We start from the raw sequence: 26,710 nt of genomic DNA, 5'->3' as shown, positions 1-26,710 counted from the left end.
TAATTTCTATTTCATTCAATGCTTCAATGCAAATTCAAAATTCAGCACCAGAGAAATTGTATGGGAAGAAGCCACCGGGAAACAGATGATGTATATTTTGCTGTCCACAGAACCACTAATTAATTTTAGGGCAAGTTTCTTGTAATAAATATTTATTCTCATTCTTGTTTATATAAATCACTGTAACAGTCTGGTAATACTTGTGAAACTATAGCATACATCAGAAATCTGCATGTTAGAAAAACGCGTGTACTAAAGCATGATTAGTTAAAGCTTTTATTTTAAATTTTAAAAATCATTAAATACTTTTAATGATTTAGGATTGTTTTTTACTGGGTACAAATAACAAGTATTAAAGCCAATATTGATGTTTAGCAGCTATATCTAGTAATAAGCAATTAAACAAGTGACAGTTCACAAGTCCTGTAACATAATTCATGTTAAAATCATATGTCCTCATTTTTCTTTGGTAAATGATGAACAGCATAATTTATATTGTGCCTTTACCTAGTTTCATGAAGTTTTGTGCTATTGTAGATAGATATTATGATGATTTTAAGAAAAGTTGTAGAAGTGAAATTAATTTTTGCATGAAACCATAGCTATACTTTTATGTCACTTCTTCATTTAAAACAGGAGCTTTTTATTCTTTTATGACTCGATTTTAAAAGATGTAAGTAAAAAAATTTTTTTTCTATTTTTCTCTGTTTTCAGCTGATGAGATGGATTATAAGTGAAATTTATGCAGTCTGGAGGATATATAATGAAAAGGCCTTAACTAATGGAACATCCACACTTTTTTGGAAACCATGGGAACACATTTATGCCTTATGTAAAGCTACCAGGGGACACATGCCACTGTACAATAGCTATGGAAAATATGTAGTGAAACTTTATTGGATGGTGAGTACCTCCCTCTAACAGTATATAAATACTACGCAGCTAGCATGGGAAATGTTAATGGTTAGGGTAAGTATTTATTATTATTGAAAAGATATGGATTTGTAGGAGTAGAAGTGTTGACAAATTGTTGATGCATGTTAATAAAAATGCCTTTTACAGTTCATGTGATTTTTTTACAACTTAGGACTTGATAAATCAGAGTTATTACTTGAAAAGGCAATATTCTTTTTTTGTAGATTATGTAGAATTTTGCTGATTGTTAGGAGATTTTTTCCCTCTGGGCACTGCAACAAGATACTACATTTGAGTTCGTTTGTTTATTACATTGTAGAAAGAGGATCCAATAATGGCAGTTGCTAATGTTGCATATGTTCAAATTATCTATCGAAATAACTTTTATTTTCTGATACTTGTGACCTTTTTTGTGTGTCAAACAGCAGTTTTCAATGTCATTCCTTAGCCCAAAGTACAATTTCAATAAATTTAACAGAAAATAATTGGTTCATTCTGTATCGTATAGTGAGTGGTTAAAATAATGTTGTTTTAAGATGTGATTAATTTTCACCATTTGTAGTTTCTTTGAGCTGCGTGTGATACTTGACATCCTGTTTTTACAGGGTTTGATTTCTAAATCACATGTCCTCTTATGACTATAAGAGGACAGTGTAAACTGGTTTTAATTTGGCACATTTACAGAAACTTACTTTCTTTTGTTTCTTTCTTACACCTTTTTGTTTTATGAAAGTACTTCTTGTTGATATTTTGGGGTTTTTTTACTCTGTGTCTCAAAATGTTATAACAAAACTAAGCATCATATGTGTGTGCTACCTGAATGGAAATTCCTTTTTACCACTTGAATTCTCAGTGTTGGTTGGCTTTTACTAAATAATTTCATTTTTGCTAGAGAGAAAAAGATGACGACTGATTGTGAGGTTTGCACTGCATTATAAACTGTATGATTTAAATTCTCACTCAGTAACTTTACCCCATTTTGTTTCAGTCTTAATTTAATCTGCTGATTTTTTTTGTGCATGCATTAATTGTTTTGAGATAATATGCAAAATATTTCTGTTCCTGTGTAGTGACTGACAGAATATGAAGGTTTGGTGCAAACGTTTAGTAGAGTCAGACAAGTGGCCCTCAGCTCTGGTGTATTAGGATTAAGAAAGTTTTTTATTGTTCAAGTAACTCAGTTGGCTGACTTTACCTATTTGTATCCAATTGTATTTAAAGGTCATTAAAGACTTCCAGTGAGAGGACCATTTACTGAAGATGTACTGGTAAAATCAAAACATCCCATTTAGTTTCTAAAGATAACAGACAATAACTTAACGCATTTTACAGTCAACAGGGAACACTTAATTTAATATTGAACATCATACTAATAAACAAAGAAATAATCACTGACCTAGAAGTTAGAAGTTTTCTATGGGTTAGACAACCAACCAGACCCTAGTTAGGGTTATTCTGGTTACATTTGTCTTTTGCAAACAGAATATGTCACAAAACACTAAGACATATAATTGACCCTATTAACTTCCAGTTGCCCAAACTTGAAAATATTTTTTACACAGTCAGTTGGAAACATGAAGTTGGAAGTGTTAATGAAAAGTCAAAGGCATCCCATTGGACTTCTGAAAAGGTAGAATTCATGGAAACAGAAAAAGTTATACTTAAAAAAGGAAACAAAACCTAAAAAAGAATGTGTAAAAGCTTTTTTAAAAAAAGAAAAGAAAATCAATGCTCATGAATACAAGTGAACAGCTAAGACAACGCAGAGAGCTGATTAAGCAGGCCGAAGTTACTAATTAAATTTAAGTTGCTAATAGTATTGATATACAGTATTTAAAACCAGGCTATCACAAGTTACTGATAATAAAAACATGAACACCAATGTTAAGGAAAAAAACACCAACAAGCAGTTATTCAATGTATATTTCTTCTGTGCATTGGAAGGCTGAAAGAGATATATCTGTTCCTTGGCACGCTGTGAATGGAACAAACATAACCATCTCTAACAAAGCAGGTGTAGAGGCTTCAGCTGGTCAAATTAAACATTTTCATATCAGTAGATCCAGGTAAGCTATGGACACATTCAGAGTGCCTGCTTGAGATACCTGCTTTAGGCATCACCACACTAACTGTCTCCAGCAGCAGAATTTAAGTAGATTAATTTGGGTGGTGAAGCGGTCTGTTATTGTCAATGGGGATAGGTGTGGGTTTTTTCCAAGGGTGATTAAGTTGTCTCACATACTGAGTGAGGAGCTATCAGAATTAGTCAAACAAACATTCAGAGTTTCTGAGAGTTTTCCTGGAGGTTAAGCGTCTGACTTAGGGCTTTGTATTAGGTACATCTGTCTATGCAGATACCAAGCACTAGACTATTCTGTGAGAGTGCACAAAAAGTTAAAGAGAGCTCCTATCTTTTATCAGATGGCTGCCACCTCTCCTTTTGCATGAAATGTGATGGTTAGAGCACTCATGAAGGAGTGGAAGAACTGAATATTCTTCCCTTCTCAGCTGTTAAGGACCAAACCTCCCAGTTTCTGCAAGGAAAGTTGCATGATTACAGCTTTGACTGCTCTGCAGAAATGTACGTCATAGGACCAAAAACCAAAGGGTGACACCTGGATTCTTTTCCAAAGTTTCAGCATCATTTGAACTTTAGACTGTCGTGTTTAACTTGGGTCTCTTCCAGCTTAATAGAGGTTACAAAGGCATTGCATATAGTTAGTTACAAATGGAAAAGCAGATAATCCTAATGGAGAACTTCTTACTGAAATGCAAAAAGGTCCAATAGCTGGAATTTGACTTTAGGTAAATTCAATCCAAAATATGGCATAATTAATTAGAAGAAAAGACAATTAAATATTAAAAGAATTTTTGAGGGAAATGGTATATTCAGCATTACTTCATATCCTTAAAATGTGATGAAGTAATTAAAAAAAAGAAATTGCTCATTTTGCTTTCTGGAAGAATATGTTATTAATATACATGCATGGAAAAAAAAATCATACAGTAAAAAGGAACCACCAAAGACTGAAGGAAATGCAAGAGGAGAAGAGGAGAATCAGGAAAGAACAACCTGGAGGGTTTTTAACTCATGGTAAAAAAAAAAATAATAAAAAAAATAGAGGTCTCGAGAAGATGTTCTCAGCCAATAGGAGGCAGTCAAAAGAAAGAGCAACAATAAGTATAAGAATGAAACTCTTAAATTTGGGGAGAAAGAGGTTTTGTGAGGGCTGTGTTTGTGAAAAGGTGCAATGTGGTTAATGGAATGATTTGGAAGATGGAATGTATGAGTGCAGGTCAGAATACTCAAAGACAGCACTTTTAAATGCTTAACAATAGGATACAGAAAAATATACCAGAGGAGAGGAAGAGAATATATATATAATTTGGTGAAGAGTGAAGAGATTTTGTTTTCCTAATGGTCCTCATGGCAAGTCTCCAGTTTACCATTATTTGAGATAATTAGTATTGCTCTACAAAAGGAGAGGGCAAAAATTTCCCATCTCACAATGTTTTTAGAACTTCAAAGTAAAAGAACTTGCATCACATCTGCAGCAGATGATGCTCCTGGAGAGGGACAGCAGCAGGTCGGTGCCTCAGATGGATAAGCTGGCCAAGTTTTGTGTTGGAGGTGTGGAGAGAGCCTTGCAGTTGTATGCAGCACGTCACTTAGAAACACCTCAGTGCAGAGTTCTTTCAGAAATCTCTACAGTTACAAATACAAAATAATTACTCAAACACTTCCATGACCCTTGGAAAATTGCTCATATTCTGTTTCTACGCTGGAAACCATTACTCTAGTGGTTATCGTATAAAAACTTCATGTGAATAAAAGTAAGGAGGGGTTTATTTTACTTCTTCATCACACTGTTACATTGTTGATAAATCCATTCATCTTTTGGAATGAACATAAATACAAACAAAGCCGGGGAGAGCTTTTGAATGGCTGCACTTACGCATGTTGCAGTTTGATACATGTCTCTTGAGAGGGAATAAAACCCTGAGCATATTAATTTTATTTTTAAATAATCCTACACCATGTATTTGTATTAAGAAAAACTTACAGTTCTAATACAGTATAGATCAAATATGATATTCTAAAAGGAAGTTTCATGCAGTTTGCTATTGATACATGTCAGCTAGCCAGCACTGAGGAAGAAATAGGAAAGCAGTTAAAACTGAGACAATCTCTTAACTTTCCTGTAAGGGGGAGCACTTAGCTGATTTACATGTCTGTGCTTTACTCATCCCTTACTACTGCCTCCACATATGGAATAACTTATATTCATATAGCGAATAAGAGTTGCATGAGTTTGAGAAGGCAGAATGACGTCGCCCAGGTTCCCCAGCAGAGGACATTATTCTGTGTGCAAATTTAATGCTGTAGAGGTGGTGTATTCATGTGATAAAAGACTACATTTTAAAGCATCTGTAAGAGTTGTCAGGGTGTTTTAGTTTCTTTGTCACTTTCAGTTTTGTTTTGGGCCTTTGGGTTTATTTAATTTCTTTTCCTCTGGTTGTAGAGCTGTATTTCACAGAAAGAAAAACAGGTTAAAAAAAAGAGGGTCAAATGGTGGAAGAAAATGTACAAATGAGAAAAGACAAATATCAGTAGAGATAGGGAAGAAACAGATTTCACAGGAGAAAGTAGAAAAGTAAATGAAAATGGAGAGAAAGCACAGTGGAAGAATAATGAACTGGTTTCAGTAAAATGCTGTATTGAGTCCTGAGGGGATTGTCTTCCACCAGATCAAACCTGTGGGTAATCATTCTTCACGTTGGCGCAATATTCTTTCAGTTCTATCCCACATCCTGCTTTCACTTTGCATTCCTGAGGTTCATTGAATATGTTTCTTTATTTCCACTTTTTCTCACCTATAGATTTCTTTTTCTATCCATAAATCTTCTGCCCCACATATATTTTTTTTCTTTCTCTTGGTCTCTTATCTCCTTAAATAGCATAATTGTTTTTAGAGTTAATAGTGAAATGCTATAGAAAGGTTATCACTGATGCAAAATAATTGCGATATGGATTCTATTATTTATAAAGTATAAAAGGCAAGCAATTGGTGAGGAGGAGAAAAATGTTTTTAGTGGTGCTCCATATGCAAAAAATACTATTGCCTTTTAAGAATTACATGCACAGCATTACTACTCTGAATTAAAAAATTGAGCTATAGAAAACCAAATATCTCCTCAATCTTTTCCTTTACTTTTCAAGTTGTACTGCTCTCTCTATTAAACTTCAGCAATGACTGAAAAAGGAGATGAATATGTGATCATTTCACTTACTAGGTCCTTTTCAAACTTGGGAAATCTTAAAAATTTAGTTTTGGCTGTCAGCAAATAGTTTTTCTCCGAAAAGGTATTAGCTTGTTTTATTCTTTTTGGGTATCTTTGCCATGTGGCCTAAATTTGTTTTCTTCTGAAACCTACAGAACTCATATAGAGTTAATCGACAGGCATTTCAGTTTGAAGCCACAGTTCAGAGAGCAGTAATTTTGCCCTCTCTGATAATGTATGGGAACATTTTAGTGATTTGGTCATTCATCATTTTGTGGGTGAGTTAACAGAAGTACTTGCTGTTGCCCCACTAATTCCTTTGCCTCTCTCTTATGTCTTAATCACTAGGACAGAGACTTTCTTGGAGAATGGTAGGCAAGATTATTTTGTGGGGTACTAGCTCAATTTACTAATGAAATATCTGGTATTGGAGGCATCAGTATCTTGTCTTACCTGTTTGTTTCTTATCCTGGAAATATGGCTATCTGTTACATTCGGTCATTTTGTGTTGTTTCCTACAGTGTTTTGTAAGATAGTCTTAATGCTTTCCAGGACACTAACCACTGCAGCCAACATCCCCAGGTAGTTCTTGTGAAGCAAGGGGGACTGCTTATATCACAAGTATTTTCCAGACTAAAGAGCTTAAAGAGGCATCTGCAAAACTGATGTCTTAGTTAAGCCCTTTTTTAATCATTACTGTTTTTTAGGCATCTGTCATGGCAGCTGAAAAAACAGCAATGGATGCATGCACATGATGGACTACGCATATGAGAGGAAATATATTTGGAAATAGCTGCAATAAGATTAGTCTCTGAAATAAATAAGTCAGATCAGTAATAAAATGCTATGAATACTGTTTCCATGCTTCTCAGATATTATATGAGGACTTCTTTTAAAGCCATCTGTAGTGTAAATCAAATTACAGTAAAACTGGGTTCTTGGGAAAGTGTTAAAAGTTCTCTTACATACACGTTCTGTTTCCAGCCCACAAACTCAGTGTTTTCTTTCTTCTTTCCTCCCCCTCCCTCTATCATAGGGGTGCTGGAGAAAGATCATTGTGGATGACACTATGCCTTTCAATGAAGAGGATAATTTGTTACTGCCGGCTACAACCTGTCAAATTGAACTTTGGCCAATGTTGCTGTGCAAAGCTATCATTAAGCTGGCAAATACTAGGTATGTTTAATCAGCCTGGTTTGTTTTGTGAAGTCACGTGGAGTTTGCAAAAAATTGTTTTAGTATAATGGGAAATATATTTTGCTAAAAATTTTATAATGACAAATACACACTTTTCTGAAAGGTGACGCAGTAAATCAGTAAATCAAAGTCCCCTGCAGCTACAGAAGGTGCAGTGTTTCCTTTTTAGATGTGTGTGTGTATATTTATGCACAAAAATTTTGCAAAGAAACTGGAGTACTCTCCCTGTTTACTTTATCTGTTTGCCATTATTCCTAAAAAGCTTCAGATGTGGTTTTCTGCCAAATGGAAATGTCCAAGAAGTTTTAATGAAGTTTTAATTGTCAGCCTTAACCAGTATTGACTTAAACAGTCTTAAAAATAGAGTGTTTTAAGTTGCTTTTGATGCTTTTGCTACAGTTCTGCTATTGTGGGCTGTATGGTGATCCACTTCCCTAAAACTGACCTGGAAAGTAGAAGGTGGCCCGTCGTGCAAATAATTTACAATTATGGATGCAGTTTCCTATAAGACGAGCAATGAACACCAAGTGTTAAAATGACTAAGCTTCAGAAAATAATTCAAAACACTGATCTGGGTAGTCAAGCTTCCCTGTTCTGGTCATATCAAGTTAAGTTTGTTGGAAGAGTGATCTAAAATACTTCTGCACAGGCCAGGGAGTTGCCTAGAGCTGCCCATTGGGAAACTCTGTTTGCAGGAATGTGTTTGAAATACTGTGTTTCTCCAGAGCACAAGGGTTTGTCATGGCCAAGGGCTGGCATCTTTAGCCTTGGTCCTCTCCGGATCTACAGGCGGAAATCTTTCCAGAGAGTAGGAGGCTGTATCAATTTGAAAGAATGGAGCACGGTACACTGGAAATACAGCCAACTCTCATGCATAATAACCTGGGAGTTAGAGCAACTTCTCAGGAAATCCCTCTTCTACGTGAGGGATTTCAAACCCACATCTCCAATCCTGCAAAAAGAGGCTTTACTGTATGCAAGTATACATAGTATGCTTGGTATCAATGTTGAAACTATGCCATTGTACTGGAGGGAACATTAAAATAATGGGCCTGATGCAAAGGCATAAAAGCAAATTTGACTTTGTAAAGCTGTAGTCAGCAGTGGATAGGGAAACTCCTAAAATTGCAAGTAACAACTTGTTTTTCGGCAAACTATTCTGTTTGTGTATGGTCTTGCTACTACAGAAAGCAATGTAGACTACAGAGTTTACTGTGAGTTGGTTATATTATAATTCTGTATAATGTCTGTTTTTGTCTTATAGTATACATGAAACTGGAAGAAGAGAGCTGGAGGAATTTACAGTTCTACATACACTGACTGGATGGATACCAGAAGTTATTCCTCTCCAGTAACTTATTCTATTAAACAATTTACGTATTAGTTATTTAATATCTAATTCTATAAGGGATTATGAAAAATAAAGCTGAGCCCTAAAAGTCCTTCAGCATCAGTTTTGGGAAGTGTACATTTTTTTACTTCCGGCACTTGAGAAATGTGCCTTCAAGGAATGCAATTTTATTGTGTTTTTCTTTGTAGCTCATACAGTTGCTTGTAAAACTATTTATCATGTTAAGTTGATGCCATTCTTTATAAAGTTAATTTATTTTTAATTAATATTAAGCACTATGGTGAAAACAGGGTTAGAGAAATCTGTTTCATCTAGTATACAGATACAAAATGTCTGCAAGTAATAATAATAACAACTTTATATCTGAATGTACTATAGAAAGTATACATCATGAATTTGGAAGTAATCAACTTCAGCTAGTATGGCGTTTTCACCTTTTAAATTGGAACAGTTGATATACTTTTATTTCCAACCAAAAATAGTATTTCCAACCTCTAATAACATTTTTTTCTTGTTTCCTCTGTGTTGAACTTCATTTTATCATTTTAAAGAACAGACATTCTATTTTTCCAGCTTGACATTCTTTTTACTGAATGAGTGACCAGGACACAGGCTCTAAATATCTAGACATTTATTTTCAATTACACTTTTTTGCCTTTTGATGTATACATTCTAATGAATACGTAGATAACAAATAGTTTTGGTTTGTATATAATTTATTTAGGTATAATTGTTTGTTTATAACAGTAATTCAGTATTAAATAAGTTCAGTCAAGGGCTATTTTAGCCCTTATTTCAGCAATTTTTATGTCCCAAGCTATGCTTGCAATTAGGTTTTTGATGATATTTGTGTCTTACAGTAGTGTATATGTAGCCCATGGACTTAGAAATCTAAGCAACCTAAATTTTGTTTCTTTATGTAGTTAGTTTTACATTTGCAACAGCAAAAAATAGTATTCACAAATCTGGCACTTACTGCAAATATATTATATTCTGGAAAAAGAAAATGTGAATACCTGAATGTCTTTGCAGTAGTAGTATAAGATGGCTTTAGCTCATTGTACAATCACTTATTTTATTTTTTTTTTTTAAAAAGGTTGTATGCAGTTAGCTCCCATGAAATTTATTCATGGCCCTGAACTATTCATTCAGTTTTAGATTATTTTTGGAATCACTGAGTTTCCATGGAGAACCAGTATGGCTGCAACTGTCATGTCATATCAAAAAGCTGTTGTAGCTGCTGGAATCAGTGGAAGAGGCATGGAACTACCTGTGCTGAAACAGTTAGGGAAGCCTAGTTTGGGAGTACCTTTGAGAAGTTTTTTTAATGTACAGAGCCAGAATCAAGTTATTATACGCTGTAGTTGTAAAGTGGTCTGCAAATTTCCCTGCTGCAACTTTTATCTACTAAAAAGCTTTAGAAAGGATGCTTTATTTACGTGCTTCTCTAACCACCATCTCTCTCTTTATGGATATGTCCATAATCTGCCTCTTAACAAATTGGCTGATACACAAAATCAGGCAAGTGTGTTTTATTTACTAAAATAACCCAGTAACTTTTCTAAGAGTTGGACTGTCAGTTGTAGTATAGTGTTGTCTAAATAAAAATCACACTTTCTTTTCTTACTGTAAATATCATTATCATTGACATATGCATGTGTTTGTTTTTAAAGGCCTGGATACTTGGACAAAGTCTGGGGCTTTTTGAAAGAGATTGTGCCAGAATTCAAGTTGCCAAATAAGAAAACTCCAGAACTTGATATTCCTCAGCCAGATACAAAACCTAAAGAGACCAAAGTCTCAGAGCTAAAAAATGAAGTTTCATCTGTGAATAAGCAGTCAGATAAACCTGAGAAAGCAGAGAAAGCTGATAAAATTGGAAAAGGTCTGTAATTTTAGGTAGTGTTATCTTTGTAGGCCAAGTGTAAATAAAGTTAACACAAAGTCTGGCTTCTAATTTATATGTCTTTATTATGCCACATGAAACTCTGTGCGTTTGTTGTTGTTTCACTGAACACGTTGCAGTGGTGTAAATTCAAAAAGTTTTGTTTTAACTATAGATCTCATTAGAAGCAGTACTAGTCTCTTATTTTATGAAAATAGCTTCATTTTATGGCAGAGATTTGTTCAGCTCAGTGTCACAGCCATTTCTTTAAAGACTGAATCCTTGCAGAGGGATAACAGAGAGGTTACAGTTTCCCCAAAGGCAACACTGCTCTGACCATCAATAAATTATACATTTCATAATGGATGTTACAAAGCATGATTACCTACAGAGGGTTCTGACAAGTACATTCTAATGTCTACCTGCATTTTTATTTACAGAAACTTTTCTGTTTATGCTACTAGGCATAGGTATTAATTTTCTTCAAGAGCTGCTAGTCCTCTTTACTTCTAAATGAAAAAAATTAGCTTTAGAAACTTACTTGTTCCAGTATATTATTCTCCAATGTTTATATTTGAAACTGAGTTTTCTTAGTTGCTGTTCTTAACTGGAAGGCATGGATGCAATTTTGCAGCACTCCTAATGTCTTTGGAAGGTACAAATCATATACTAAAATTTCTATTTCTCCCTCGATTTTCAAAAAAATCCCTGCCTTCCCCACTTTGAATGCCAAATACTTAGTCCTAATGTCAAAAGTGTTGTAAAAATATTAGAAGAGACCTGGCTGAGGGGGTATTCTCTTTTCTTAGGAATTCTTGCTATCATTTTATGGCCCACCCACCAGCATAGTCAATATTTCAGAGTTTGGAATGGACATGCACAGAGATGCAGCCACTGGGAACAGCACTGTCATTCATCCAACAGGGTGCTGTAATTTATTCCCAGAAAACTTTGTAAATTTAATCCTGCCTAAGACTTAGAAATTCTATTAGTAACTGAAACAGCTTAGAATCAGGGAAGCATTATGTTACGATACAGCTCTGTAATCTCCAACTCTGAGGCTACAAGCTGTGTTCTGATGCTCTATTAATGTTTGGTATTTTTTCAGTTAGAAATGTATTTTCCTATAGTCTAAGTTCTAAGGCTTGAGAGAAGGTTCTGACTGTGGGGCTTTCTTCTGCCATGTCCATTGGGAACCTATGCCTCATCTATGTTAGATTATTTTGGAAATAATTGATGCATGGGAGCAGGGACATGAAGAAAATATTTGACACAGTGCCAGGAATTCAGGAATTCCAAACATTATAGTAGGGACATGAGAATTGTGCACTAACTGGAAGGTGGGACTGAAGCCTTCCTGGTCCCTTCTCAGTAAATCTGTGTTTACATCTTAAAAATTATTTTTCATTTTTTATTTTTTTAAACGAAATGACATTAGTTCTTTATTGTATCTCAGCTCTTCTGACTGGAATAGTTTGTAGTTGATTTTTTTTTAAAATTTATCTAAAATGTCATTAAAACATTTACACAGTATGAAACTATGACTGAAAGTTTGTCTCTGAAAAAGTAAAATATTTAATCTTTATTTTGCTTAATAGAAAAAGCAGAGCAGAGAGAAATCGGAAAGAAGAAAAGCAGAGAAGGGGAAAAAGAAAAAAACAAGTTAGTAGTTCAGTCTTCACAAATGTTGGCAGAAGCCCAATGTTCTCTTCAGGCCTTAACTGAAAGTAAGTCCTATTCTATTGAAGCTAAAAATACAAACAGGAGATAAATGTAAAGCAAAGGGCTTTGCTTTTATTTGTTTTTGAACTTAATTGGGGAAGACTAATTTGTTAAAAGATTGTAATTCTTTACAGCCTGCATTACAGACTGAAGTCATTATAACCTATGAAAATCCTATAACTTATACTAAGAACAGTATTGCAGTAATTTGTGTTTGATGTCAAAATGTAAAGTAATGCTATGCATAATATTTGGAAGTTGCTGGCCAGTCATGTAGGGCCAAGATTTGTTCTAGTGGTAAACTGTCTTTCTGTATTAAAAAAAAAAAAAAAAGGCTTCCTCTCTAATAATTATTTGTTCAGTATCTACTTTATTCAGTAAATTGCGATTGGAAAAAGCTAGAATGCTTCTTTGTTGAAGGGCCAGAAATATTCGTTAGAATTCACTCCATGATTTAATTGTTTAATAAATTTGTTTCCTTTATCCTGGAAATATATTTTGATGAATTTATTTTTTGTACTGATACATTCATGATAGCTTAAAAATTAATTAAATTCTTGCTTTCTGCATTTAAATTTAATTATTGTTTTAAAAAACAAAATACAATTTAAACAAACCACAAGTAAATACTAATTGTTCAACTAATCAGTCAATAAGAAATGTCATGCTTACTATCATAAAGTATAGAAAGTCTTCATAAATGTACATTAAGCTGATTTGCTTTTGTCATTGCTTATATTTGCATACATGTAACATTTCCATATGGTTAGCAGAAGGAAACATATTTATTAACTGGAATATTATCTAGTTGCAAATCAACAGGTAAGAATAGGTAGAGCATCTTTCTTTGGGAAAATAACTACAAAGTAAAAGTGTATAACAAGAATGAAACTCACTATGTAAATCAGATTTCTGCTTCTTGATTTAAATCCTGATTAAAATTGGTTTAAATAATTTTAATTTATATCAAACCAATATTGCTGTTTGTCATCAACAAATATATTGGTTTAAGTTCCTACCTTAGATACTACTAAGGGAGTTAAGCAGCAGTGAATTTTAAAATGTATTGCAGGAACATAGTTTGCATTAGTGGTAGTTGTGGAATAGGAAACGAGGCATTTCACATGAATATAAGAATGTGCCCAGTACTCAAGCACATTGTGGGGAAAAGAAAGCAAAGGAGATGCAGAAGGATCCAAGTGATGAAATCTAGAAATTGTGCAAAAGGAGTGAAAGAGCATTAAAAATCATCAGGCGGTGTTTCTGTATGAAGAACCAGATGGCATTTTGATCTTTGTCCTGCTATTTAAAGCACAGTTTATGCTGTTTTCTGAAAGATAGTTAGTGGCCTGTGAAGAGGTTATTTAGAAAGACCATTAGTTCAGGGCTCAAATACGATGGTCAGAGAACTCTCTTATCCTAGGTCTGAAACAGAATAGAGTTTTGAAAAAGAGTAAGGGGTAGATAACTCACTAATAAACTTGGTAAGATTTTGAATAGAAGTAAATGTGGAGGTTGTAAAGTCAGAGGCTGTAAGATATGGAGCAAATTTAAGATTATTAGACTGCAAAGAAACAAAAAAAAAGGAGAACTTCAATTTCAAATAATACTGAATTAAAATGCATTTTTGTTGTGAGATTGTAGCCACAACAGAAAAAGCTTGCAGGCTTTATGAGACATGGGTCTGCAGAGAGTGACCCGGGACAGTAGAACTATTTTTGTGCATAAAGTAACATTGAAACTAGGGCTAGGTTCAAAGTCAGACTCCAGAGGTAGTAGTTGTAAAAAGTTTCTGAATTGTTCTTGGGAATTTTGTAACAGTGACTTTACTTAATACAACAGCTTCTTTTTTTTTTTTTTTTAATGTGAGTTGCTTGAAAAGTATTTCATTTCCAGCACCATAAAAGTGCTTATTTCCCTACTGCAAGTTGTCACTCTATCTATTGAGTGTGAAGACTTTAAGGGAGTTGTTCTTCTTTCTGTGATAAATATGAATTATTTCTAAAGAGGTATTTAACTACTCTTGATATCATTTATATTTTACTTCTAAAATGGCAAAACCTCTTGTATTCATTACCTTGTATGTTCATTACCTTGTTTGGTTTCATACACATTGACATACCAGTTACTTCTAAGTATTCGGAAACTTCTCTTACAGTCTTTTGATGTTGTGTGGGTTATAATGTTGTGGTGGGTTGATGCTGTCTGGCAGCTAAGTCCCCCCACCCAGTCGCTCGCCCACTCCCCACCGGCAGGATGGGGGAGAGAATCAGAAGGACTGAACCTCTTGCCCACCCCCAACCTACTCGCTGGGGCAGCAGAGTGGGAAACAGAAGGATTTGATGCTATGCGAGCTCTGCTCAGCAACAGTTGACACATTGGTGTGTTATCAACACTGTTTTGGTCACATATCTAAAACACAGCACCATATGAACTGCTCTGAAGAAAATTAGCTCCATCCCAGCCAGACCCATTGCAAGTGTATAAATACAGTTCTGAATCACTTGGGTGCTCAGACGAATGCCTGCTGCATCCCCCAAATACAATATGAGTTGCAGGATCCTTGAAGCACTGAACCTTTTTCTCTATTCATCCTATTGCGTGGACCCAGCAGAATAACAAGCCCTTTACCTGATCAGCCAGGGCTCTTCCTGAGAGCAACCAGCTCTTTGGTCCTGTGGCTTATCAACCAGCCAGTCCTTGGGAAGCTTTTGTAGACAATTCATATGTTCCTACTGGCCCACTTCAGCACATAATCTGCACTTTTCCACTCATCAGCCTTTTCTTCTAGGAACTATTTCTCCTGTCATACCCAGGGAGTCCATTCATTCCATAAAGAGTTTTTATGATGATATGATATGATCTACTTAGGCCCCTTGTTCCTATAAAGAGCCACCGCTCCAATTTCCATTTACGTTTCTACACTAATGATTTTCCTAATAATTTCTGAACTGCTGGAAAGGGAATACTATTCCACTGGAGAGGGCACGATCCAGGAATTTAGGAGTTTGTTCTATAAACCAGCCATTTATTTTTGCTAAGTCTCATTGTGCCTTGATACCAGTTTTGTAATTCGAGATAATTAATAATATTTTCTATGTCACTTTCTATGTCACAGAAGTGTTGGGAGATTACTATTATGTTTAAAAATTTCTGAAGTCATACAAGTAGATCTGTAATGTTAACCATCAGAGTCAATGAGATAGGTAACACATAACTGTAAAGTTCTTTTCATTTTCCTTTTGCCTGTTCAAAAGAGTTTTCATTTATAAGTAGGGACTAGAGCCTAATATTTTGTTCTGTTTTTTCAAATGCATATTATCATTCTGCAATATTTATGTCAATTCTGAAAAGCACATAGGGCATTTTTCTGAAGACTAAAAAAATACCCTCCAGTAGGCAAAGCTAATTCATGCCTAACACAACAACAGAGGTTAAAATATGAGCTGCAGACCTGCTAAGAAGGATATTGAAAGCCAGCTGAAGTGTTTTGGAAAGTTAAAACTCAGCATCAGCTCTTGTTTGACAAATAAGTATTTAAGAGAAACCTTGAGGTATAGTGAGAAAAATTTTTGCAAGTCTTTCAAACCTATGATTTTTTAAAAAATAAAAATGATTAAGAATATTAAAAACAACAATTTTCATTCTTAGCCTTTCTTTTTAAGTGGCTGGAGAGATGTCTAAATATTACATGGATCAATTCAAATGATACTTTCCCTTTTCCCAGGGAGAGAAACATTTATTCAGATTGTATAGTACTCACTCTCTGTAGATGGATTTGCAAAGCCACAAATGTGAAACATAAGGCGCTACAAGGATTCAGAAGTCTTTAACAAAGCACCGCAGAATTCTTAAATCCACAGTAGTGGATATAAATAGTAGGCTTTGCTGAATCTAACTGTTTTGTTGTACCATATGTCATAACATTTTTCATCTAATAAAACAATTTTATCAAGGCTATCGGTTTTAACGTGTTTCCCTAGATGCTGAATTCACGCTAATCAACAGCACACTTGGTGGCAAACAATTTGCATACATCCTTCTCATTTTTTGTACAGTGAAAAATGATCAAATAATTTATTATTATTTTTAAAAGGTACTGGCATAATGTACAAGATCTTTCTGCTATTGTAATAGTATTATTAAAGTGAATATGGTGTGCCTGGTTAATCATTTGCACGCTCTAATAATTTGTTCATTACTGTTTATTGTCTGCCCTGCAGACATTTTATTTCACAACCCATCTGGACTGTGTATGACAGCTTTACATTCCACCTGGTATTTGATTAAATACTTTTATTTGAGAAATACTTCTCACATGCAGTGAGATCGGTGTGCCTTGTGGCATGTACTCTTCTGTAATGTATAGTACATCGTAACTACTACTGCTGTATTTGTAACAGATCAGATATGTCAGTAGGTACTGAGATCAAACGTAGATTATAGCCTTGCTTTTGAATAAGTTGAAACCCACAGCTAACACAAGAGCTGTGATTAACACAGCAATCACAAGCATGTAGTGAGAAATACTAAGAATCCACTGGAAAGTAACTGACTGACTATCAGCTTACATTTAATTGGGTAATTGAATTTCTGGAAGAATATTTAAGATGCAGAGATATCTTACTGCTTTAAGAAAAAAACATTGCATACCTTCTAAATAAATGGATTTTAAATCGGATATATTGTATTTTCCAGCCACTTGCCTATCTTTCCTTTTCCTTTCTTTTCCTTTATCTTTTCCTTTCCCTTTTTTCTTTGTATGCAGACAGCATAGTTTTATTCCATTTCACAGAAAATACTGATTCTTAGAGCAACTTCCAGTTGAAAACTTACTAAACATAGGAAGCAATTATCCTATATTTGAGGTGGAACTGAAGGGAACAAAGACAAAACATTCTGATGAAAAACAGGTGTCATAACCTGTGTTCTGAAATCCTGTCTTCACATGCTTTCTTAGGTGACTAAGGAAAAATGGAGAGAAATAGGTATCCTTCTTTTTGAGCTGACTTTTAGGTCAAACCACAGACCTATATTTCTAGTGTTATATTTTTTAGACTCTTAATTTCCCTTCAGCATGAGTGGACTGGCTGTCAGCCAGACAGCCTTGGCTTCTCTTCATCATTCAGGAACTAACAGTGGCTTCTTTCACAGATGCAGGTATGAGACGATTGCACGGTTGCCTAGTGCAACAGATTTCTAGGGGTAATAAAGTGAACGTGCCCCTGCTTTTATGCCTTATGGCAGAACTACAGGAAAACAAGCTTCTGTAAGGCGTGTGGGATAAGAGCTACGGGGTCATCCCCTCACCCTTTCTGAAGCAGCCATCATTACCTCCACTTTTCCATCTCCTTGACAGGAGTAAGAGCAGTAACCCTGGTTTACGAGCACTCTGTTTCTCAAACTACTTATCTCAATCTTCATATCCATTGGCGGGAGTGGCCAGAGCTCTGGCTTTTGATCCTTTTGCTGGCAAGATCAAATTTTGCTTTCACTAGTGAGAAGCCTTTAGCTAGTACTGACCAATCAGTATGTTTTTACTTCACCTACCCAGATGATGTGTATTGTGTTCTTCATGCTAGTATCTAGTGTTTTTAAAGTTTCAAGAAAAATAAAAGAACAATGGCAAGAACTGTTGCACTTCTAAGTTGTGATTTCCATTATTCATTTGTGTAAAAGAAGTAAAATATGGAGAAGGTGTTGATGGTCTAAATAGACCAGGATTAAAACAATGTGTTTTTTCCATCCATGGCTTCTCTTCTGAGTATTTTACAGTAAGCCCTTGTTTTGAATGAAATAACAGAGTCAGACAAAGAAAAGAATACTAAAAATAAGGCAGAGAAAGCATAATAATTTAGGGTGAGGTACAACAATATTTATTTACTGTTTACCCTGTTCTAAAGCACGCTAATGTTTTCTCTGTAGAATCTTCTGTGCCAACCCAGCCAGAAATGGCCGTGTATGCTGGCTGTATACCACTACATTTGTTTGAAGAGGATATTTTTTCATTAGGGCAGATGGTAAGATTCTATGCTCTCAGGACAAGAAAGCATTACATATATTATTATCAGGGTGTTTCATTTTGTAGCAACGACATTGTAACAAAAATAATAAAATTAGTATGGGGAAACAGTCACCAGGTAATGACTACCAGTTAAATTTATATCTTGGTATTTCTGTATTCTGATCATGCATTTTCCTGCCACAGCCCTGCTCATTTTTTCAGTTTTACTCCACTTTCCTTTGGATCCCAGGAGCTGAAGTCTCCTGGGAGAGGCTAGATGTGGACTAGAAAATGCATCATGATGAGATACTTCTGAATGGAAAGACTAATTATTTTAAGGGCTACTTGAAAAACATGAATTTCAATTTTTTTTCACACTGCAATTAGTGACTTCGCTGATATACATTTTCCGATATGTTGTTCTATAAGAAATAGCACTTTTATATCCTTTTCTATCATTAGTGTTATAACAGGTGAAAGCAGCTGGAGAAAGTGTAGCACTTCATGCAGCTGGGGTAAAAACAATGCTTAAATTTCCACTTAGTCATTCACACTCTACAGAAAGCTATTTATAATGCCAGAGCAGGCTTTCTTGAGTTGATTATTAATTAGATTTAATTTTTTGTACATTTAAATCGTATTTATCATAATTAGAACATGAAAATTTAAGCTACCTTCTCATAAAACTGATAGGCTTCATAAAATAAAGAAATTTCCAGAAATGGTTTGCAGGTGTTATGTTTTACTGCTCTTAATTTTTGCACTGTTTTCTTTTTTAAAATTGTGCTGTGTTTCTATGCTGTTTTGAAGACTAGCTTGTTCTCTGTGATTTTATTTTAATTTGTATTAATTTAAGGTTTCAGACAATACCGTCTCTTTGCTAATAATAAGTAATACTAGTCATCAAAAAGCAAACTGGAAACAGTGACATAGGGTTATATCTTTCCTGCCACCTAAGGCCTTAGTCTCAAACTTGGCTTCAGTCTGTTAGGGTACAGAGATTACTGAAAAAGAGGCATGGCAGGCCAAATAGGATGAGGCAGATTAATCTGTAAGTCAAAACCAGTATTTTAGTAAAGACTGACAGAAAAATGGAAGTTGACAGAAATTAAATATAGAAGTGTAGTGGATTTTTCTTGTGGGCCTCGGTTAAAAAAGCCCATTTTCAAGCTTTCTTTGAATCATAGAATAGAATCATAGAATCATTAAGGTTGGAAGAGACCTCCAAGATCATCGAGTCCAACCGTCAACCCAACACCACCATGCCCACTAAACCATGTCCCTAAGCGCCTCATCTACCCGCCTTTTAAATACCTCCAGGGATGGGGACTCAACCACTTCCCTGGGCAGCCTGTTCCAATGTTTAACCACTCTTTCAGTAAAGACATTTTTCCTTACATCCAATCTAAACCTCCCCTGGCGCAACTTGAGGCCATTTCCTCTCGTCCTATCGCTAGTTACTTGGGAGAAGAGACTGACACCCACCTCGCTACAACCTCCTTTGGGGGCTGAGAAGTACTACACCGATAGAAATAGTTAAAGTTTGGAAGAGTGGATTCATTGTTTGGAATAAGAGTTGCTCCCTAAATTTGGAGGAAGTTTTGTCATTGACTGCAGTTGTGCTAGAATTTCCCTCCAGAATTTTTGCAGTATCCCTTTTAGCTGTGCTTTCTAGTGTGTATGTCCTTGGATTGATGTGGCTTGAATTTATTTGTCTTAAAGTTTGCTCAAATACAATGAAAACAGTCAATAGTTGAGTCATTCAAGTGTGTTTCCTACTCAGCAGCTGACAAGTTCTCCTTTATGGACCTAACTGGTCATCTTCGAAATCCTTTATAATCTCGGAGGTTTTAACTTGCATTTTTAAGTTGTTTGAATATGTGTGTACCCAGTCACCACTCCTGTAATATATCTTTATAAATTCAGAGGTCATATGAGGCTGATATATTGCTTGTGTACCTTAATGTGTTTAACTTGATCCTCTCCCTTTAAATAACCACAACTACATTCTTCTCTGCAGTTTGTAATTACAGAACCTCAGGAACATTTGACAATGAGCAGGAGCAATCAGAGACTTGCTGATGAACACGTTAAAGAAATAAGTTATAGGTGATTTATTTAGCAAGCAAAAGAAGGTGTATTTTTAAAATAAAAAGGATGAACAAATCTTGTAACAGAACTTTCAGTAGCGAAAAATGTTAAGTACTGAACCATTATTATTTTAATGGGAAGAGCACCACTCAAGGTCCACATCTAAAATTGCTCTCAAGTCTATTGCTAAGGGCTGTGGTATATGGGTCAACTGTAGTGCCTTTAATGTGTTTTCTAAATTAGCCAGCAGATAAAAAGCTCAGCTTTAATGATGTATTGGTTCAAAGTGATGTTACATTATGGAGATTTCACAAGTTATCTAAAAGACCAGTTGTTTCTAGAATTCTGCCACTTTATAAATTCGGCATGAAGTAGGGGCTTTTTCCTCAGAAAAAGTATTTTTAAATATGCTTATTTAGAACAAAATGTTGTCAGTGTTGTTTTCTTACATCTTCATTCTGCTTCACTTATATGTTTTCTGTAGCACCTAAAAGAATATGGTTATATAAATAAGTTTAAAGAAGTGATGAATCTATTATGAAAAGTAAAATATATGTAAACACTTCTAACTATTCAATTATACTTTTTCTGCTGAATATCAAATCCTAATTTGATAATGTTTTTGGATAGCCTTGTCAGGTGAATGATTTTTGTTTCATTTGTTATCCAAGCCATTAGATGCTTTTGTGTGCATACTGTTCTTTTTTGAGAGTGATGAGAGCAGACCCCAGTCAGATTATCTTTCCATGTTTCATAGGCTGATTCTTCGGAGAAGCTGAGGCAATATGGGCTTTCCCACTTATATAGCCATCCTGTCCTGATTACCAGAACTAGGTCCTGTCCTCTGGTAGCACTACCACCACCACCACCAGTTCCTCGTTGGAAACTTTTCCGTCAGAAAAAGGAAACTGTTGTGACATCTGAACCTCAAGGTTTGTCTACTTGAAACTCCAAAATAATTTTGTAATTACATTTTAATTATTATAAACGTTTTCAGAGCCATACTTATCATTTCTTAGCTTAATTTCAATAGACCTTCCCTAGGGTTTACTCTTTCTTTTTTTTTTTTTGCCAATTTTGCATTACTTCCCTTTAGCCCTATTATTTCTTAAATGCTTTGACAAGTGTCTTAATTTATCTCTAAAAAGGCACTCTACTCTACCGGAGAAAATGAAGAGAGAGTGTTATCAACGCAATGCAGAAGCTCTCTGATGCAGAGCCATGAAAGCTTCTGAACACCTTTTAAGCCTTTAACATATGTGACTAGTCCTGCTGCAACAACCCATAGTTTTAGGGTAAACTTGTTCTAGGGTTTGTCTGTGCTGCATAATGGAGTTAAATGCATGATATGAGATAGCTTGAATATGAAAGCGTTACAGGCATGCTAGCAAAATATACTGGGATCAGAAACAGAGGAAATTAGCAAAGGCAGAATGTGCTGCCATAGTTGTTCTAAGCTACCTTGGATAACATTACATATAGGTCAAGCACACTTTTAATACCTGAGGATCAGAGTGTTAAGCACTTATTTCTTCATGGTATGTCACCTAAAGCCACCTGTGGTTGTTCTCTTCCATTCAAGTGTATGCGGTGATACTTGGAAAATAGAATTATTTAAGGGTGATGAATCTCCTATGGAAATTATTTGTCAAAATTACAGTATTAAATATTTCTTATGAATATATATTTGACAGGTTGCTTTTTTCCAGAGCCTGTGGTAAAGATACCTGAAGAACATGTTGAGATTGCTAGCCTCTTTTTGAATTACAAATTGAATCTTATCACAATACCCACAGACGTGTAAGTAGTCAATGTAGTTTCAGCCTTAACATCGTATTGTTAGTCCATTTCACTGTGAAAACGCAATGGCTTATGTTTACTTGTGTCACAGGGAAAAACTGCTCAGTTCATGTAGTTTAAAGCATATCAGGATCAGAGCGTTCTATTGTTTTATTGATGTCACATAATTAATTGGCAATCAGTGAATTGTACATTTAGGATCAATTTCAGCAATATAACAGAGAAACAACTATACTAGGCGCTTACAAAATGTTAATAAACACCTACAGACTTCTGAACACCTTTCTGTAACTAATCCCAAGAACTTCTAATCACGCACACAGAGACATACACATGCAATTATATGCATCCTCCCGGCATTCTGGGTTACAAGCACACCTTCTTTTTTGGGAGTGCAGGTTCTTCTACTTGCACAGACCTCCTACTGGAGATGCAAGTTGGGATGCTCTAAGCTTTATATGCTGCTCCCTACAATCTGCTAATCTACACACTGGTGAGAAAGCCCACCAGGAGGTGGGCATGCACACACCTGAGGGGTGGGTCCCTACTTGTCACACCCTGTGCGGACAGTCCCCTAGGTGGATGCACACTTCCCAGGGCATCTGACATTGAAGGGCAGGGAGCTCTGTCAGGCAAAAACACTTTGCCAGTTTCTTTGCTCAGTGGGCCCAAAGACGTAGAATATTCAGTAGATCACTTCCACCGGAAATAGGAATATTCTTTGATATCTTTCAAATTTTTCGTCAAACTACTGGACTTTTTCAATTCTTGCACATAACAAGGATGTCATTGACAGGCCAGTCAGTACTTTCATGGGCGTCACATATCTGGCATGGAACAATTAATGTTAATGTTTATGAATAAAACAGGCTGTTCTCTGTTCATTATAGTTGTTACAAGAAGCCTGAGAGTGCAGGTGAAGCAGCTCATGCTCAAAACACAACTTTGTATAAATGCCTTGTGTTAAAGACTGTTTGGAAGTCCTATAAACCCTTGAAAACCAGGGTCTTTAAACAAGGCAGGGTGTCCTAGAGAAGAAGTTTCAGAAGTTGATGTATGCACCACTTCTAGTCAATATTCAATATTCAGCATAGTACTTGCTCACTGACAAGAAAAGAAGGATTACCATTAAGTGTATCAGGGCCTTATTTTTTTTCCTATGACCCACTGCATAGCACATTACTGTCAGGCTTCAGCTTATCATACGAACATTCGGTAGACAACTGCTGAGTTATTAATCTCCTCTCTTTTATTCTGACTGAACTCCTGACAGACGAAGCATTTAATGTATCACGTCCCAAGTGAGCACCAAAAGGTTTATGTTATTTTGGAGGATATTTCTTTTCTCGAGCCTGAGTCCAACAACAATTTGTAAATTGTCGGAGGTGTGTGTATTTTTTTAAGGTGTGTACACCTTCTGTTAAGTACATCTCTAAGTAAACGGAAGAAATTACATACTTGACAGGTTCTGCATTTTGATCATCATGATTGGATGGGTTGATAATAAACTAGTTAGATTTTTTTTTGTTTTTTTGAACAGCAGCGTTTGTCCATGGAAGAAATGACCTTGGAATATTCTGGGAATGTCATTGTTTTGCTGATACAGTTGCATTTTACTGGTTAAAAAATACATTAAATTACTTATTGTTTGTTTTCAAATAGTAGGAGTAGAAATACATAAAAATGCTCTAAGCAATATCCATTAGTAGGTTATTAAAAAAGTGAGAGAATAATAAGTAAGATGTTGCAGTATTTGCATGTTAACATATTTTATATTGTTTTTTCATATGTAATAGATTGCTTCATGGTCAACTTACCCCATTTTGTCAAGGACAGTTTATTTAATGTGCTAAGTTTCCATGACAATCAGCTAATTTAATCTCTTGTGATTTAATTAACAGGTAGTAACCAAAAATATATAGCAAGTATTAGCATTTCATTAAAGTAATATAGCTGCTGAAATAAGATAATAGACATAGATACACAATTGGGACTGAAACTGTTTTTAATCTCTTGCTTTCATTCTAATAAAATCTTTTGCAACATTCAAAGGGAAGATAATTGTGACTGTGTTACTGCTAAAGATCTTGATATTTCATTATCTTAATCCTTAAGAAGGGGGCTAGATAACACATGCTTACATTTTTCTCTGTTCTTTATTGCTGCAATAACACAATTAGGTATTTATGTCTAATTGGCATGTGTGCAACATTATTTTCATCTTGTTCTCCTAGTTTGCTGAACAAGCCCAGTTACTTATATTTCCATCAGTTTTTACTTCTGCCTCCACTGAAGTAGCGACAGAGCTTTCTTTTACAATAGCCAGAATAGGCCTTGCACAGGTTTCCTTGGTTATTGTGCATTTTAGCTGTCTGGTAGCTATGGAGACCCATTTTGAGGGAAAAGACAAAAAACTGTTCTGACACAAAACTTTTTTTTTGCCCTGCCTTTATTTAAGTAGTGCACATTAGAAATGTTTTTCTTGTCTAGGGACCATAGAAATTTATTCACTTCTGGCGTTATCATCTAGTTTTCCTCAGCTGACTTGGGTTTTGGTTTTTTGAGGGTTAGTTAAGAAGGCAACAGTTTACATCTTTTGACTGTAGATATGTGGGTAGTGCCTAGCCATATATGTATATACATGTATGAATATATGTATCCATAGAGTTTGTGCTGCCCTATTAAGCTGTCAAAACAAGGGAGGCACAAATTATTTTGACAAAATTCTGTTAAGAATAGTAGTTATGAAGACTGTCATTTGAAAGTAAATGTATGGATTAAAGTGTTTGAGCTTTCTTTTATTATTTAGCCACTTTCCACAGTCCACCATCAAAAAAGGATTTCATTCCGTATCCTGTCTCCCTCCTGTTACTGAAAGTGATGAAAATGTAAGTGACAGTAATGTGGATATGAATCAAAGTGGGAGACACTCAAATGCAGAAGATTATTCTCAGGTAATAATTTTCCTAATTTTTTTTAACTTGACCTAGTTTTATATTCCAAAGGATAGTGAAAGGCAAAATAGAAAATACTTAATACTTAAATATAGGTTTTTAAAGACCTTTCAGTAAGCTTTTCCCTGGTATTTAAATAATTTCCCTGCTCGTTGCACTTTATAGTTATATTGATGTGTACTGGGTGGGAAATCTTTCCTGATGCATTTCGTTTTAACCTTATTTTTTTATTATTTATTCCTCAGATTCTGAAAGTCCTATTGCTAACACTACAAAATATTTTGGTTTTGCTCTTTAAAATCATTTGATGGGAGAGTCTTAAGAAGATAGTCAGGGGTCTTTATAAATAAATGTTTACTTCATGTTACGATTAGTGTATTTCATGTACAGTGAAGGATGTACCTAGGCATGTGACTACTTGAAAAATGTAAACTCATGCCTTAAAAATGTCATCCTCATTTGTCATCCTTAATTGAAAGACTTCAGGCTAGATCTAGAAAAAGAGTTAAGACTTCAATGTTGAGTTTGCCAGCTCTTAAATTTCAGAAGCTTTGCCTTCTAAGGGAATCCTCAGCCATGAATTGGATGCTCAAGCTTCCTGAGTGAAATATTTTGTATAGAGAAATAATTCGCAACATAGAGAAACAGAGACTTAAATATTCAAATAAACAAGCAGAGCTCCACTGAAGTTATTTCATTTGCTCAACACCTACAAAAGAATCTACTTTGGCAGTGCCAATATGTCTTCAATTTCATCCTTATTGCAGCAAACACTGTTCATAAGAGCATTTGATAGCATTTATCTTTTTGACTTTAAGAAAATTGAGGGAAAAAGCAGTCTAGGCAATATACAAATGCTTTCAATGAAGTTATACTTAATCTGGATCCAACTCAATAAACCAATTATACTTTGGGGAAGATGTAGTCTCAACTTGTAAATGTTTACTACAGTTCTCCCCCCTACATTTATTTTCTGTTCCAAGTAAAGAATGAGTACTTCTTCTGTATCTGATACATTCATTATGATTACAATATAGACAATAATTTAAAAGAACCTATAAAATGTATTCATCCATAGTGCTGCATAAAGGAAAAACAGCAACAAAGTCCTTATCCGCACAATCCTGTAGTAAGGATGACCCAATTATTTTAAAATTTCTACTGTTCTTTTCTGGGACAAACTGATAAATATATTTGAGGGTAACATTTGTGGTATTTGGTTGATGTATAGTGATTGCCTGTAGGGTTACAAAATGTGTCTGAAGACCAAAGACATACTGTTAAGGATAGTATTAGGTATCTTCATGAACAAAGAAAACATAATTTAGTTTGGTAAATTTTGAAATAAAAGGGAAATAATTTTCTGTGTAATTTTTGGAGGGTCTATTTATATGTGTCCTCTTCAGAGTATGTGTCATGGTTTAACATCAGCCAGCAACTGAGCACCACACAGCTGCTCGCTCACTCTCCCCCCAACCCACAGTGGGATGGGGGAGAGAATCGGAAGA

The 26,710-nt window shown here is 35.1% G+C and overlaps 1 protein-coding gene across 1 annotated transcript in view; it reads left to right on the top strand.

Annotated features, from left to right (window-relative positions):
* ADGB (androglobin) overlaps positions 1-26,710 on the top strand; it is a 116,241-nt gene that overhangs the window by 6,164 nt on the left and 83,367 nt on the right. The window contains exons 4-12 of the mRNA XM_009325596.1: positions 715-903; positions 7,235-7,374; positions 8,660-8,746; positions 10,420-10,631; positions 12,230-12,358; positions 18,279-18,373; positions 21,206-21,380; positions 22,158-22,248; positions 25,058-25,202. Coding sequence (XP_009323871.1) covers positions 715-903; positions 7,235-7,374; positions 8,660-8,746; positions 10,420-10,631; positions 12,230-12,358; positions 18,279-18,373; positions 21,206-21,380; positions 22,158-22,248; positions 25,058-25,202 — 1,263 coding nt within the window. The remainder of the gene's footprint in view (positions 1-714; positions 904-7,234; positions 7,375-8,659; positions 8,747-10,419; positions 10,632-12,229; positions 12,359-18,278; positions 18,374-21,205; positions 21,381-22,157; positions 22,249-25,057; positions 25,203-26,710) is intronic.

The sequence above is a fragment of the Pygoscelis adeliae genome, unplaced genomic scaffold, assembly GCF_000699105.1.
Source record: "Pygoscelis adeliae isolate BGI_AS28 unplaced genomic scaffold, ASM69910v1 Scaffold300, whole genome shotgun sequence".
Lineage (NCBI taxonomy): Eukaryota > Metazoa > Chordata > Aves > Sphenisciformes > Spheniscidae > Pygoscelis > Pygoscelis adeliae.
This window is presented reverse-complemented; position numbering and strand designations above follow the sequence as displayed.